This window comes from Mandrillus leucophaeus, unplaced genomic scaffold, assembly GCF_000951045.1.
Source record: "Mandrillus leucophaeus isolate KB7577 unplaced genomic scaffold, Mleu.le_1.0 Scaffold279, whole genome shotgun sequence".
NCBI lineage: Eukaryota > Metazoa > Chordata > Mammalia > Primates > Cercopithecidae > Mandrillus > Mandrillus leucophaeus.
Genome location: NW_012102909.1, coordinates 817,359 through 834,757, shown reverse-complemented (window position 1 = coordinate 834,757; position 17,399 = coordinate 817,359). Strand labels below are relative to the sequence as shown.

Genomic DNA, 17,399 nt, shown 5'->3' with positions numbered 1-17,399 from the left:
TTTTTTGTATTTTTAGCAGAGACGGGGTTTCACCGTGTTAGCCAGGATGATCTCGATCTCCTGACCTCGTGATCCGCCCGCCTCGGCCTCCCAAAGTGTTGGGATTACAGGCGTGAGCCACTGCGCCCGGCCTTATTTGTAATTTTTAAACCACCCATATTGGCAAGCATGTATACAAATTTTCCAACATTTTTCATTGTACTTGTGCTGAAAGCAGTAAAACGTGTGTGGTTTTGGCAAACAGTGCCTCCTTTATAAATCCAGAGGCGCTTCAAGGAAGCTTTCAGAAATGGGCCTAAGTTTTTTAGCGAAACATTTGGTGAAGGAACTCATTTCCAAAGAACTTTCTACTTCCTGAAGGATGGAGCTGGAACCCCTGCAGAGTCATATGCAAGGACAGAAAATATTCCTACCTGCTATATCATGTCCAAAATGGCTTTTGCAAAGCATAGACTTCCAAAAGTATACATTGCTGCTCTTTGCCTTAAGTAATGTTGCCCTTCAGAATAACGACACAAAAGTTGCCACCCCATACCGTTTCCTCTTCACTGACAGACACACATATTGTGCTGTATTGTGCAATTGCTGGACAATCACCAACTTATTAAGAGTCAATGGAAGAGGAAGGCAACAAGAGGATGTGAAATCAGCCAATGTTGCCCAACCACCGTATTCCCTTTAAGCCCTCACTGACATCACAATGTGACACACTGAAGAGTTGGATGTTAGTGGTACATTTCTGGTCATCTTTCACTTAATGAGTATTTTCTAAGGAATATTAAGAAATGCTTGTATGCCTTGGGTTTCCAAGAGTTGCCACTGAACTGTCAAAGTCATCTACTTATATTTGACTTAACTAGCTCCCCAAGTGTTCATTGCCTATGATAAATCAAGAAGGATGCTGAACTCTGCGGCAGATACAAGAGAAGCATATATAACACATTGTTCCTCTCCCTTAAGGAATCTAAATGTGGTTGAGAATTAAACAAGCAGATACTTTATTCATTGTTATAGCAGAAGCAATTACATAAAAAGGGATTATATTGAATGTAATCTAAGATCATTCGTCCTCAAGCTTGTTGCCAAGTAAGATTATTTACCCTGGGGTGAGAAAAGTGGAAATAATGGGGCGGGGTGATGGCCTCCAGTTGGCCACAGCTACTTCCCATCTGTGAGGTGTGGAGCACAGGTGTCCTTTTTCATTATAACAAGGCTTCTATAAGGTTAATCCTGGCTAACTCCCAGCAGCAAACACCAGGGAGGCTTACTTTTGGATTTTAAAACAAAGTTTTAAAATTCTGAGAATTCCCTTGGGTGATTTTGATGTAAACCATGGTTACTAACCACTGAGCTAAGAGATTAGAAACATCAAGGGGAAGTGTCAATTCAAATTGAAAAGGTTTTTGCTCCCCATTCCCTGAAAAAAAAATAAAATTCAGAGGAAAGAATATTGGAAAAGAACAAAATTCCTGCATGCACATAGATTTCTGTTTTCTTCACATAAAAAGGAAGCTTCTAAGAAAGACTATTTAACTTGTACACTGATAATAGAATAAATTCGCTTTTAAGAAAAAGGCTGGCTCAGTGGTTCTCAGCCTTGGCTGCACATCAGAATCAACTGGGAGCTGTAAAAATCCAGAGGCTCTGATTTAATTGGCCTGGCATGCAGTTTTAACAGTTCCCTGGGATATTCAAATGTGCACCAACTAAGCTAGCTAAGGCGAAATTGTACCTATCAAAGGCCAGGCAAAGGAAGGCAAAGGAAAACACGTAAGTTCAATCCTTGTCCCTGTTGTCTTCAAAATACCTCGAGCCACCATTACCCACACACAAGTTTTGACCATCCCAGGTCTCCTACTGGGCTGCTTCACTGAGACATGGCTCCAGTCCAACTTTATCTACTCTTTATTAACCTTCTTCCTTGGCTTTCCAAGAGCCCCATTCTAGATTAGGGCTTGTCCAATCAACTAATTCAAGAAATAGCTGATAACAATATAGAATGATGGAAGAAATCAACAAAATAAGGAAATTCCCTCCCAAGTTACTGTTCTTGCTTAATAGCCACATTCCAGCACCTGCAATCAAAGAACCAGGAACATAGGAATGTTTGTCAGAACCAACGAGAAAGCAACAGCAGGCAAACTGTCCATGGGCAACTGCCCAAGCCTTTCTGGTGTAAGGCTGGCCCTGCCCCATGCCTTTCCTTTAATCTAGCCCGCTGGTCACCCTGTCATCAAAAATATTACAATAGTCCATGAATTCTTTATAAATCCTTGCCATATATTTCTTAGGATACTGTTCTCTTAAAACCTGATATGAAGGTAATTTTTCCATTCAAATGTCCCACTTCCCCCAGTGAAACTCAAAATCCATACCTATACCTCCTTTCAACTAGCCCAGCTCAGAGTCCCTCTTTATAAATGTAAATATGGGCTCTTCTCTGGTTCTTCCCTCCTTGCCCATTCCATTAATCACTAAGATGGACATTCAGGGTCCTAACATGAAGTAAATCAAATCCCCCAGTCCCATGGAGCCTATAGACAGTACGTGGAAATCTCCTGATGGTAACCGATTCTCTCCATTATATACTGAGCAGCGCTTTTAAGGCAGCTCACAGTGCAGCCAGGAAGGCAAGACCTTGGTCCTGCAAAGCAGCCTTGGCCTCTAAGATGCCTTGTACTAGTATCAACTAGCTTCCCCCTGAATATTCTCATGTCTTCCTGCAACTTCCTACACCAGGTGCTGGCCCTGGCTTCCTCAGTCATCTCGGCCCCTGTCTCTTACCTCTTGGCATCATAGGCTCTGGCACCTGGTAACCGACTGGGGCTCCTCAGCACTCCCCAGCCCTTGCCTCCAAGACTGATGGTGGCCTGTACCTTTGGACACCTGGACATCCCCCAAGGACTCTGTTCATGCCCTCAATCTGCATTTGACTTTTGCCTGCTGTTCCTGTGAACTGGCCTCTGCACGCCCAGGTTTCGGTCTTGCCGTGCCCTACCCACAGACTGGAATGACTCTTCTTTGCTCTCAGTGGTGTACTCTGTTCCTCTTCTGGGCGTGGCCTGTTCCTGTTTTCCTGGTTGTTTTGAAGGGAGGAGGGACAGGTAAAATGGAAGTACTTTTACCATGGGACAGCTTTGTCTCTTGGATGCCATCTCTTAGACAATTTATCTCCTCCGGCCATATTTTTCTTGAAACATCTTTTTTTCACTATGATATGGATAAAAGAGGCATTTTCCTACTTGCAGGGACATCTTCTGCCCTGTCAAACTCAATCTTCCTGACCTAAAGCCACTTTCATATCTACAGAGCTACTCATCCGTCTTTCACTCCATGAGTTTCATTTTCTGCTTGACTATTAACCAAACAAACCAAAAGTCACTGGGTAACTTAGAAACAAAAAGGACCTTGTAAAGGGAGAAGGCTAGACGGGAGCAGTGGTGGCCACTCACCTGCTTCAGTAAACATCCCTGCTTGATAATGACCCCTCTGAATTCTTCTTTCAGAATCACGTCGTCATCACTGGAATTCTCTTCACAGAAGAACCCACTGTCTGGCTGTTGGGAAATCAAACAGCAAGCTGACGTCGCCAGTCTTTGGCACATTGCGACTTGTGTCATCTCCATTTCCCCCTCCCCTCCAGCCATAAGGGCAGCCTCCTCATTTTCCTCCATTCCTGTGTACATCCCAATCTGAACTTCAAAGGTCCTTGATAAGCGAGTTTCTCCTCCTCCTTTTACTTGTTTCAGGGGTTGTTCCTTTCTTGCCTCCACTCAGGTGTGATTTTGTCAATATCCTTTTATTCTGGAGGGTTTCCCAAGCTGTATACTAACCTTAGCTCCATCTTCCTAACCAGGCACATGTCTGCCTTCAAAGCCTTCCTTCTCTTGGGATACCACAGTCACATCCTTGAAAGCAGGACAGGCTAATTTCTCATTCACAACACTATCACCAGCTCAACATTAGCCACTGAGGCCCCTCTTGGAGAAAAGTGAAAGCACGTGTCCAGCCTCTTCCCCTGAGGTTATGAGGGAATTGGGACTTGCTCAGCAAAAGTGGATGATGAATCAGACCGAGGAAGAGGAGCCACTGTGATGGGTATTTTTAGAATCCTGCATTGAAATGGCTATAAATGGCCAGATCAAAGGACTGAAGAAAAAAAAACAGAAACAGACTGTGGAACTTCCCCTAAAGTGAAATGAAACTCTCTAGGGTGTTCACTTCATGTTTATAAGAAGGATGGTTCTCTTAGGCAACTTCCTAACTTCTGTGCTCTGATCCAAAATAGAAACAAAACTGCCAAAATCCCCCAAGAAATCCACCATTGCTGAATTTCTCAGGTGGCCTAAGAATAGGTTGACATTGTATAATACAGTGTTTCCCAATCCTGGGTAAGCATACTGTGGGAGGTACACAAGATGACTGCAGGAAGTGACATCTATGGACACATTTTGAATTAAGAGTCACATGTTTTAATGTACATTTGGAACAATGCACCTAACACGTCAAACCTGTGATTTATAGCTTCCCCTCTGGAAAGGAAGTTGCAGGAGGGTGGGATTTTTGCCTGTCCCCCCAGCACGCTTGTCTATATGGCTGTATCTTCTTGTCTTAGAGAATGCTTGCCATGGACTAGGGTCTAAGACAGTTTTATAAAGGAATTACTGCTTAGAATAAGAATAGATAGTTGGGAGGCAGAGGCGGGTGGATCACTTGAGGTCAGGAGTTCGAGACCAGCCTGGCCAACATGGTGAAACCCTGTCTTTACTAAAAATAGGAAAATTAGCTGGGTGTGATGGTGCATGCCTGTAATCCTAGCTACTCGGGAAGCTGAGACAGGAGAATCGCTGGAACCCGGGAGGCGGAGGTTGCAGTGAGCCGAGATGACACCACTGCACTCCAGCCTGGGTAACAGAGTAAGACTATGTCTAAAATAAATAAATAAATAAATAGATAGGAAATAATAAACTTCAAAATATCCATTAAAAATTTTTTTTTCAAGTAAACAGTAGTATCCTTTTATAATAACAAATTCACTTGGACAGGGCGAGTGTTGTGGAGAGGGCAGCTGTTGAGTTGGGAAATGCTGGTATAACAGAAGCTCTAAATGGGCCTGGAAACTTCAGGTATTCCCTTGTTCTTCCTGGCTGACGTCCCTACCCGCTGCCTAACAGCGCTCTGTAGACGTCTACGACCTGAAATCAATCTAGAATCTGCTCAGGGCAGCCTCCCTTACAGGAAGAAGAGATGGGGAGCTTTTCTTACAAAGTAGTAGAAGGCATCAGGGTTGTCCAGGAAAGGGTTTTCAGCAGTTCCATCCACTGCACTCTTGGACATGTCTCCAGCAGGCTGCAGATACCCCTCATTGAGCAGTGATGAAGCGATCATGAGGCCTTCCTGGCGATTCCTAACAGACTGGTTGGATACTAGCCAATCAATGACGCAGTTACCTACATGGGACAAGCACAGGGAAGGTTAACTGTTCCTTACGGAAGAACAAGCCCCTGACAATCACCCCTGAACTGACTCCAGTGCACCCACAGGTCTGACTTGTCTTGTCTCCCCTGTTATTTCAAGAAAGAGAAAACAAAATCAGTGGGATAGATACCCACTAGAAACAAACAAACAAACAAACAAACAAAACTTTGTAAAGGGTTTTTAAGAACATCTACATGCTGCTTAAGAAGAAACACACGACCAGGTATGGTGGCACACCTGTTGTCCCAGCTACTCTGGAAGTTGAGGCAGGAGGATCACTTGAGCCCAGGAGTTCAAGACCAGCCCAGGCAACATAAAAAGACTCCATCTCAAAATATAATAACTTTAAAAATAAAAAAATAAAAAAGTCTTTGTCAAAAAAAAAAAAGCAACACATGCATCAAGGAAATGGGTTTTACTAACCCACTCACTTATCCCATTAATGGACAAACATTTACTGAGTACCTACTAGATGCTAGGTGCTCTACTGGATGTTGGAGAAATTCCCTCAAGGACTGTAAAAGGGCATGATGGGTGTAATAAATAAGTCTTGTAACAAGTACTCTGCTATAAGTCAGTTGCGAGACTACTGGGTCTAATCTGAAGGTGTGAAAGAGGTGGAGGAGGTGAGAGAAGAGGGTTGTGCGTGCACCATCAGGAAAAGATTCATACAGGAAGTGACACTGGGCAGAGGCTTAAAACATGAGTAGGTGTTTGCCAAGCATGTGAGGCAGGATGCAGAGGAACCAGCACAGGCTGAGGGGGCAGCAGTGTGAACAGATGCACTCAGGCACAAAGCAGCCCCACGGGGCAGGGGAGGAGTTGGTGGAAAGAAGGCAAAAGGAAACAAGAGGAGGAGGGAGGTGAAGGGTGGGTGGGGAGAGCTTTGATGGCACAGTAAGAAATTTGACTAATGGGAAATCATTGCAAGTTTTTAAATAGGAAATAATGTGATGGCTATATGTCCTAAATTAAAATTTGATGACATCACCTGCACTGATTGTCATGCCTTTGCAGAGTCTAGCAAGGACCTTGAGAAATCATTTAAGCAACCTTCTGCCTCAAGAGATGATTGCAAAGAGAAGAAAATGAAATTGACCCATACTTTGGATTATTAGCAGGTTACAATGAAGCTTTGTATTAAAAACAGCATGTTTGTTCTTACAACAAAAAAACGATAAATATTTGAGGTGATGGATACACTAATTACCATGATTTGATCATTGCACAATGTATATGTGTATCAGAACATAATTGTGCCCCATAAACATGTACCATTATGTGTCAATTTAAAAACTAAAAAATAAAAAGCAGTGTGTTCCTTACAAATGTAGCCAACAAGGGAGTCAGCATGACAGCCTGCCTGTCCTGTCATCCAGGCAAAAGCAGTAGGGATGCCGCCCTCAGAACAGGAGTGACAGCAGTTGGATAGCGAGCCTTCCGTGAATTTCATATATGAAAAGCTTTTGCTCACTTTTCTTCCTGTACAAGGATAAACTAAGCGACACTGCATTTCTTCTTTCTACCTTCATAGCAGCCTGTAAAGAGGCAGGGCAGTAAGTGCAGTCCTTATTTTAAGGATGAGAAAACTAAGGCTCAGGGAATTTGAGTGATCTTAGACCAAAGTCACAACTACCCTGGGCTGTCACTTTTAAGTGTTCCAACCCTTGCATCCATGCCCATTCGGTGAGGCATGCTGAAGCCTGAAAGATAAGTTTGGTCTAGTCTCCCAGTCGTCGGACATTTAAGGTCTCCCATCATGTGTCAGCACTGCGGGGTCCCAGGCTCTGCTGCAGCCTTCATCTCCCAGCCGAGGCCACCTCACTCCCCCATGAAGGCTCCACCCATAGAAATGTCCAGAATCCACCCTGACCTTCAACAAGAGGGATTTAAGAGGTACTAGCCCACCTGGAATCTTAGGGATTACAGGCCATTTTCAGAGGCCTGTACCTCTGTCACCACTTGTCACCATAAGAAAGCGGGCAGATCACCTGAGGTTGCGAGTTTGAGACCAGTCTGGCCAATATGGTGAAACCCCATCTCTACTAAAAATACAAAAATTAGCCACAAAAATTACAGATGTGGTGCACATCTGTAATCCCAGCTATTCAGGAGGCTGAGGCACGAGAATCACGCTTGAACCCGGGCAGCAGAGGTTGCAGTGAGCCAAGATCGTGCCACTGCACACCAACCTGAACAACAAAAGTGAAACTCCGTCTCAAAAAAGGAAGAAGAAGAAGAAGAAGAAGAAGAAGAAGAAGAAGAAGAAGAAGAAGAAGAAGAAGAAGAAGAAGAAGAAGAAGAAGAAGAAGAAGAAGAAGAAGCCGCCCGCTGCCCAATACTCTGGGACTCAGTAACACATTACACAGGAAATCAATCTGACCTAGATTGTGTGCCCTAGTTGACACTGAAATCCCCTCCTGTTCCCTTTGCCCAAGGCAGTTGCAGTGACCTCGGTCCTGCTAGAGTTAGGACCTTGCCTTGCTCTTGTCACTTTCTCATACCACTACCCACAGCTTGGTGTCTTGATCCCAAATCTCAGCCCTGCCTTGTCTGATGCTCATGGGCTGCTGCCTTGACTCTGAGGCTCATTCCCCTGGAGGACTGATCATAGCCTTTCCCCCTTAGCCTTGCCGATCCTGACCTGGACCAATTTCATGGATTATCTGTTGACAGCACATCCTCTTAGATTCCACATTTGCTGTATCAGCTCAGAGTTTTCTTCCTTTGATCTCTCTTGTCACCATAAGAAAGCCAAGCCTGGTATCTGACAAACTTAGTACCAAATTATACATCCCATTTTGCTCCCCCTGATGAACCATCAGCCCTATTAGGCTGGTCAGTTTCTTTTTCTAGATGCATATTCTGCACATGTCTGTCTCATAACTTTGTCCTCACCATCATCTGCCCATCCTCTCTCCTGCCACCTCATCAAAAATCCTCTCAAAAATATTTAATGAAATTCTACCCATCTTTCAGGGTCAAATTTGGGTGCCACCTCCTATTCATCCCATCAACCCCTGAGCTCTTTCTCTTTTCTGAACCCCTGGAATTGGTTGTACAGACATGTGACCCCTTAAAACACAATAACCACTTGAGCTTGCACCGTATAGCACTGAGTGTGTGCCAGGCACTGCTCTACACACATAATGGCAAGCCTGTGAGGTAGGTGCACTGTGATTATCCCCACTAAATAGACAGAGAAAGTGAAGCACAGAGAGGCTAAGTTATTGAGCCAAGGTTTTATAACTAGTAAGTTGCAGAGCCAGGATTTGAACCCAGGTAGTCTGGCTCTAAAGGACATGTTTTTAACCACTACACCATACTACCTAAACTCATAGCACTTAATACCTGACCCTATGCAGCCTCTGATAGCCCTAATATTGTCATTTACAACTTACATTGTATGCCTTAATCCCTGTTTATCGTAGTAAGGGTTGCATCTTATCCAATTCTGTGTCTATTTTTAGTAAGCCTCAACATAATGCCATTTATTGAGGAAAAAAACCTTTTGATTGGAACGTTAGCTTGAACAAATGTTAACTTGAACAAATAAAGCTTGAACAAAATCGTTAGCTTGAACAACAACTTTCTATTTTCACTCTGCAGGAGCTTCATTCTCAGGCTCACCAGGCTGCATTCTGGGACCCCTTCCAACCCCCATACCTCATACCCCCACCTCACAGACGAGGCCAAAGGAGGACTCCACATCGCCTTCCCAGTTGCCCTATTTCAGGCCCGCAAGTGCTTTTACCTGTGAAGCAGTGATTAAAAATCTTCTTGTCCTTCTCTAGATTCAGTTCTTTTATTCCTTTTTCAGTGTCTTTCATGGACAAATATAAGGCACTGCACAGAGATTAAAGAAAAAAAAAAGAAGAAAGAAAGAAAAGAAAACCCAGTTGGATGAGTGGGGAACATTTCAGAATGGTAAGTTCTGTCTGGGAGGTGAACACAAGCTCCCCATCCCCAGGTATCCCCTGAGCTTAGTCTCCCTCCATCAGATCATAAATAGTGGAGGGGCAGCATTCATATCTGCACGACTCTGTAGCCTGCACGGCGTTTAGCAATGCTGGGAGGTACTTAACGTCTCCTAAATTCTCTTAAATTCATTCAGCTCTTTGTTGATTTAATTATTGGCGCCTGGGATGGAAAGTTGCCCCAATTTAGAGGTCAAAGATGAAAGGTTCTCAGGGTCCATTTTCTACACATTCTAGATCTTTAATGTCCCACAATCCTCATGTGGGGAAAAGAAAGAGAGATCAGACTGTTACTGTGTCTATACAGAAAGAAGTAGACATAAGAGACTCCATTTTGTTCTGTATTTGAGATGCTGTTAATCTGTGACCCTACCCTCAACCTTGTCCTTGAAAGAGACATATGCTGTGGTGACTCAAAGTTTAAGGGATTTTGGACTATGCAGAGTGTGCTTTGTTAAACAAGTGCCTGAAGGCAGCATGCTTGTGAAAAGTCATTACCATTCTCTTAATCTCAAGTACCCAGGGACACGTACCCTGCCAAAGGTCGCAGGGACCTCTGCCTAGGAAAGCTAGGTATTGTCCAAGGTTTCTCCCCATGTGATAGTCTGAAATATGGCCTCGTGGGAAGGGAAAGACCTGGTCGTCCCCCTGCCTGACACCCGTGAAGGGTCTGTGCTGAGGAGGACTAGTACAAGAGGAAAGAAGGCCTCTTGGCAGTTGAGATAGAGAAAAGCATCTGTCTCCTGCCCATCCCTGGGCAATGGAACATCTCGGTGTAAAACCTGATTGTATGTTCTGTTTACTGAGAAAGGAGAAAAACGTCTTAGGGCTGAAAGTGGGACTTGCTAGCGGCAATGCTGCTCTTTGTGCACTAAAAAGGTTTATGGAGATGTTTGCATATGCATATCAAGGCACAGCACTTTTCCTTAAACTTATTCATGTCACAGAGATCTTTATTCTTATGTCTTACTGCTGACCTTCTCCCTACGATGATCCTATTATCCTGCCACTTCCCTTTTTCTAAGATGGTAAAGATAATGATCAATAAATACTGAGGGAACTCAGAGACCCGGTGCCAGAGTGGGTCCTCTGTATGCTGAGCGCTGGTCCCCTGGGCCCAATTTTTCTTTCTCTATACTTTGTCTCTGTGTCTCATTTCTTTTCTCAAGTCTCTCGTTCCACCTAACAAGAAATGCCCATAGGTGTGGAGGGGCAGGCCACCCCTTCACCTCATATCCCAATTCTTTAATGCTCTTCAAGGGACCATCTGTGGTAGACATTTGCCTTTAAGAAAGTGAATGCTTCCACTAAGCATATGTTTTATCTTTAAAATGATGAGATATAAGGCAAAACGGTGAGAAGTTCTCGTTTTTGTCCTTGAAGTAATACATCAAAGATAGCCTAACGAGAGAAGTTCTAAGCAACAAAACAGAAGGCCCCTTCCGTGTAGCCTGTGGCTCCCTGTAGTCCCAGCATTTTTCCCACTTAGTTCTGACAGCCCTGGCCAGGACTGTGGTCACTCGATGGCCCCCGTCAGCAGCTGCAGCTATACTGGGTGCCTCCTTGGAGCTCTTTGCCAAAAAGCTTTTGTGGTGAGGGGGGCTGCTGAGTCTCACTTAGCTCAGTTCGCGAACTCTGTCAAACTCCTGTGCCATGCCAAGTCTTGTGTTCGTCATGCAGAAGTGCAGAAGGGGTATCTTTAGGCTCCTCTCAGTGCCTCTCCCCATCCTGCCCTCCATAAAAACAAAATTCTTGTTGGACATTTTAAGCAGCCAGCATGGAATTCTTCCTGACAGGTCTCCTGTTTCAGGGAATGCTCAACAAAAAAGCAAAACCACCTAGAAGAAAAGGATTCCTAAAGAAAGGGGCTCATGTGACAAAGATGTAAGATATCCAGGAAGGAAGAAATCCCATTCCCAACCTCTGTCAGGGGCTAGATCTTCCTGTTGGCCTCTGACCACCTTTAGGCTACAACTATCACCTGCAATTCCAAGTCAGCCAACATCAGAGGCCATTAAACCAGGTCAGGGCATAAATGGCTTCCACCAGGATGGGTGTTTACCCTGGCTGGCCCTTCCTGAGTGTGTAAATGCGTGAACTTGAACTTGAAACCTTGCTTGCTTGGATGCATAGCCCCTGCCTTTTCCTTTCTACCTGAAGATCCTAAAGCTTCATTTCAAGACTGACTTATTATGGCTACTTTATAAATGCAATGATTATGTTTCTCTCTCTCTCTCTCTCTCTCTCTCTCTCTCTCTCATACCCAGTGTGAGGGAATTTGTACTCCATTAGCCTCCTCTCCTCAGCTGGTAGGCCTTGGATCACTCCTTCAGACCCAGGTAAATATTTTAGTACACCAAGTGCTAGTATTGACCTGGCAGAGTGGATACAACATCAGAGGCGGCTAGAGCAAGCCTTGGAGCGGGATCTGCTATGTTTGTGTCTATCAGAAGGAACGGGTAAAGAGAAGTAAACATAGAAAATCACCCTAAGTCAATGGTTTCTGGCAGTCGAATGGACCTCCTGGTAGATTTCCTGGCAAACTTCTGGCCTCCTTCAATGCATTTAATGGCCTTCTTGATATCCCGAACCCAGGCGTCTCTCTCCTCCAGGAAGGCTGCCTGGAAGAAGTGGTCCTGCTGTTTGGTCGTAGTGATCTTAAACACAAACTGAAAATCAAAACATGTCCCATTAGGAATGACTTATTTCAAGGGCTTGGGGCCCCTCATGAAGCAGAGGCCATTGGCCTAAAACTGTTCTGGTCAAGAGAAACCCAAATGCCAGGGTGGGGTGTGGGTGGTGGTGAGAGGGACCAGCCCAAGGAGCACCACCCACATTGTAGGCGATGCTTGCACCAAAAGGTGAGTGCCTGACCAGGGGTTCACGGCAGCTCGTGATGTCAACTCACCATCCTTTTGCCAAAGTCCTGACAAGGGCTAGTCAGAGTGCTCCCTTTCAGCGGGATCATTCCTTTGGGGCTGTTGTCACTTTTCTTCTTATAGAATTCAATTCCATCTTCTAACAGTACAACCCACATGGGTTTCCACGTATTGAACACGCTCCCCTGTAATGACAACCAAAATAGCTGAGATGGGCAGGGCTCTTTGCAAACTGTATTTTCTTCCTAACAGGAAAGATTCTATATTTACTTACAGTTGGTTTTTAAAATGTTTTGTGACATCATCTCTGTTCCTTCAACACAAATCCTCTGAAATCAGTGGCTTCTTGGGGAGCCATTCTCATTTCTACTCCCAGTTCTTTGCCCAAGCTGACCCCGCTCTCTGGAATACTCCTTCCCAACTCTGCCATCTCCTCTTTCTCCCCTTGCCTAACCTCTCCCCATCCTTCAGGGCTCAGCTTAGCCACCTCATGGATGAGGCTTCCCAAACTGCACAGACCGACCCTGATCTCAGGGGCGCCTCCCGCTTTTCTCACTGAATGTGCCACACGTCCTGGAACTTGGTTATATACTTCCTCATATAGTTCTTCAATTGTCTTCAGCATGGTGATCTTTCCTTCTCCGTGGCAATTGCACTATCAGGTACTTTCCTTAGCTGATGATACTGAGCACACAGGGGATGTTCATTAAAATAATACAAAAGAAGATCATTTCCCAAACTGCCAAACGCTAGCAGCTATCACATTTCATTGAAAAGAGCAACCAGTCCTTCTTATTGTCTACTTCATCCCCAACCAAACCCTTTCCTGCTATGATTTCCCCTGCACCTTCCTTTTCATGCCTGGTTCACACCATTAAGAACCACAAAAGAGCCACCTCATAGTAACATTCTCACCCCCGCTATGTGTAAGAACTGCCAGCAGATCTTGCTTCTGAAACTACATCTTACACATGATCTTAGAGTATAGTTCTTTTTTTGAACGATATCATGTATTTTTACATGTTTAACTGCCTACTTTGAGGAGAAAAATCACAAAAATGATAATTATTGGTGTTTGGTTGGAAGGGTTTTATTTGTAAGGGTTTTAGAACATTTCAATTCTTGGGAGGGTTAGTCAGAATTGGAGAAAGAATTAAATATCCTAAAGCCTAGTGGTTTTCAAAATATGGCCTGCAAACCAACTAATCTGACTCACTGAAGACAGGTAAAAATAAAAGCTGGTTTTACCCCAAATCTGCCTTCACTTATAAGCTCTGGCAACACTGCTGAGATGGCTGGTTGAATCTTAGATGATCTAGCTCAAGTACTATCTCTCTCTCTGTCTCTCTGTTATTTTATTTTATTTTATTTTATTTTATTTTATTGAGACATGTCCTCTCTGTGTCACCCAGGCTGGAGTGCAATTGCACAATCTCAGCTCACTGCAACCTCTGCCTCTCAGGTTCAAGTGATTCTCCCACCTCGGCCTCCCAGGTAGCTGGGATTACAGGTATGCACGACCACACTCAGCTAACATTTGTGGTTTTTTTTTTAGTAGAGACAAGGTTTCACCATGTTGGCCAGGCTGGTCTTGAACTCCTGATCTCAAGTGATGCTTCTGCCTCGGCCTCCCAGAGTGCTGGGATTACAGGTGTGAACCACCACACCCAGCTGGCTCTATTGCTTTCTTACTGCCCACACTTGTGTAAGCCACTTGCCCTCTCTAAGGCTCAGTTCCCAGCACTAAAATGATAAGAATGACTACCTCCGAGATTTCTAGCATGTATGAAATGAAATAATTTGGATAAGACTTTATAAGTTCAAATGTGCTCTACAAATGAGAGGTTGTATTATTAAATATCTTCACAGATGGCCATGCATGAATGTCTTCCATGCTTTGAGTTTCCAACACAATAAACAGCTGCTCCTTCATCCTCCCTATTCTCAGAAAAATGATAATGAACTGGTATCACTATCATCCCAATGAGGAAGAGTCAAAAATATTTAGCCAGTTGCCATGTGGAGTAATGAATGGGAAAGCTGAAGGCTCTGAGGATCTGCATGAATGTATTTGTGAGGAAACACACCTCCCTTTGGTTTCTCTTCTGGTGGAATAAGGTTTGGGGTTGTGAATAATCCAGCCTGCCTCAGACTTGCAGGCCTCCTCCGTTATTGTATGACAAGTCATACAATGATGCTTGAAGTATTTAGGATGCTTCAATGTATGCTATGATTTGGGGTCAAACCTTGAACCACATTTGAGCCTCATGTCAATCACTTATTAGTTATACATGTCTTTGGGTAAAATGTTTAGTATTTCTGAGCCATAGTTTTTTTATTTTCTAAGAAGGAGACAATAATTCCATCTTAAAGCAAAATAAGTATTAGATTTAGATCATGTATAAAATATATATATAAGTATATAATGCATGTGATATGCTTATATGTGAACAATGTACATATGCATTATACTATATATATTTTTAAATACATATGTATACATATGTTTTATATATAAAGTGTGTAAAATCACTCTGTCAACTATTGCCACCCAACTATATGTTCCAGGAGGGCAAGAACTTACTTCACCATGATATTGCCAGGTGTTCAATCAATAATTTGTGGAATGAATGGTTGTAATTAAAATCACATTATGACCATAAGAAAATATTGGGGAAAATCTATAAGACATTGGTCTGGCCAAAAATTTCTTGAGCAATACCCTACAAGCACAGACAACCAAAGCAAAAATAAGCAAATAGGATCACATCAAGGTAAAAAGTTTTTGCACAGCAAAGGAAACAGTCAAGAAAGTGAAGAGATAACTCACAGAATGACAGAAAATATTTGCAAACTACCCATCTGACAAAGATCGATTGATAGCCAGAATATATCAGGGGCTCAAACAACTCTAGAGGAAAAAACTCTAATAATCCATTCAAAACATGGGCAAAAGCAGACATACAAATGGCAAATGGGCATATGAAAAAGTGTTCATCATCACTGATCATCAGAGAAATGCAAATCAAAACTACAATGAGATATTAGCTTATCTCAGTTAAAATGGCTTTTAACCAAAAGACAGGCAATAAGAAATGTTGACGAGGATGTGGAGAAAAGGCAATACTTGTACACTGCCAGTGGGAATGTAAATTAGTAAAACCACTATGAAGAACAGTTTGGAGGTTCCTCAAAAAACTAAAAACAAAACTACTATTTGACCCGGCAATCTCACTGGGGGGTATATCCTGAGAAGAAAGGAAATCAGTATATGGAAGAGATATCTGCACTCCCATGTTGGTTGCAGCACTGTTCACAATAGATAAGATTTGGAAGCAACCTAAGTGTCCCTCAACAGATGAATGGGTAAAGAAAGTGTAGTACATATACACAATGGAGTGCTACTTAGCCATAAAAAAGAATGAGATACTGTCATTTGCAACAGCATGGATGGACCCAAAGATCATTATGTTGAGTGAAATAAGCCAGGCACAAAAAGACAGACATCACATGTTCTCACTTATCTGTGGGATCTAAAAATCAAAACAACTGAACTCATGGACACAGAGAGTAGAAGCATGGTTACCAGAGGCCAGGAAGGGAAGTAGAGGAGTTGAGGGGAAGTGTGGATGGTTAATGGGTATCAAAAACAAGCCAACAGAAAGAATAAATGAGACCTACGATTTCATAACACAACAGTGTGACTATTGCCAACTTAATTGCACATTTTAAAATAACTAAAAGAGGGTAATTGGATTGTTAGTAATACAAAGGATAAATGCTTAGTGGGGATGGATACTGCATTCTCCATAATGTGATTATGACGCACTGCATGCCGGTATCAAAACATCTCATGTACCGTAAAAATATATATACCTACTATGCACCCAGAAAAATTTACATTTTAAAAATTAAAAAAAACTTAAAAATAAAAAATAAGATCACGTTATGTATTAATTAATAGATAGGACTGAATAAAGAAGGCATAATGATATGATTAACATAAGAATAGACACAATAAGTCTGACAATATTTCCTAAAATGATCCTATAGACCTCTCAGGACAATATGTAGCGCAGCTTTGGCCAGTGTGGAGGCAGGTGGTTCACGTTTGCACAACAAGGCTGTGCAGGAAAGATGCCTTCAGGGGAGAGGAGGACTGTCATTCTACCGGAATTTTTTAAAAAATTAAGATAAAATGTATATACATTGACAGTCGACCATAAGCTCCTCATGGATCTCTACTTTCCATCTGGTGCATTTCAGGCTGGCTTTCTGTGGTTTGTTTTCTGCTCCCAAACCTGTCCATTGAGTTCAGTTCAACTCAAGAGTGGCAAGCAGAGTCTATCTCAATTGTCAATTCAGACTGAGTAGTAGTGGATGCTTGAGGCTGGACTCAGTGGAAAAGTGTCGTGATCCAACAGCCGTGTCTCCCATGGGCAAAGCAGCCATAAGTGGTGGCATGCACCCTGCAGTTGCTTCCATCTCTTGGGCTAATCAGATTTTATCTGAATATGAATGCCAAAAAGAAACTCAGACAGCAGCCTTGTGGGCAGGCATGCCTTAGTCGTATGAAAATCACTTGCAAAAGGTCTATAATGCCAGAATGAGGATCTCCACATCGATGTAGCCCCTAAGAAAATCCTTAATGAAAATGTTTTCAGTTTGGGTTCATGCCCCTTTAGCAATAAATTGACCATCCTGATTAAAACAGGGAAGTCTCTATTTCTGGTCTATATTTTGGGAGAATTTTGGCAAAGGCCTATTCTTTAACCCATGGTGTCACCCTGTCATGACTACCACAAAATAGAATTATCATCCAGTTCCCAAGAGACCCTACTGCTTATCTCAAAATACAAAGGGCCTCTATATAAAGGTCCAGTTGCCCAAAAGGAAGACTATTTATGCAAAGATAAATACTTGTGGGACTATCACTTTGCTTGTCCAAACATTTCCTTTGCTCTAGTTACTAAAATAATTTTCTAAATTAAAATACCCTATCTCTTTTCTGCCTGGGCAGAATAACTATTCCAGACCAACACTGGATTATTTCCCCTTTTAAAAA

The 17,399-nt window shown here is 43.0% G+C and overlaps 1 protein-coding gene across 1 annotated transcript in view; it reads right to left on the bottom strand.

The window, feature by feature from the left end:
* PLEK (pleckstrin) overlaps positions 1 to 17,399 on the bottom strand; it is a 33,131-nt gene that overhangs the window by 4,830 nt on the left and 10,902 nt on the right. The window contains exons 2-6 of the mRNA XM_011984994.1: positions 12,364 to 12,519; positions 11,943 to 12,124; positions 9,233 to 9,324; positions 5,266 to 5,450; positions 3,453 to 3,557 (exon numbers count right to left, since the gene is read on the bottom strand). Coding sequence (XP_011840384.1) covers positions 3,453 to 3,557; positions 5,266 to 5,450; positions 9,233 to 9,324; positions 11,943 to 12,124; positions 12,364 to 12,519 — 720 coding nt within the window. The remainder of the gene's footprint in view (positions 1 to 3,452; positions 3,558 to 5,265; positions 5,451 to 9,232; positions 9,325 to 11,942; positions 12,125 to 12,363; positions 12,520 to 17,399) is intronic.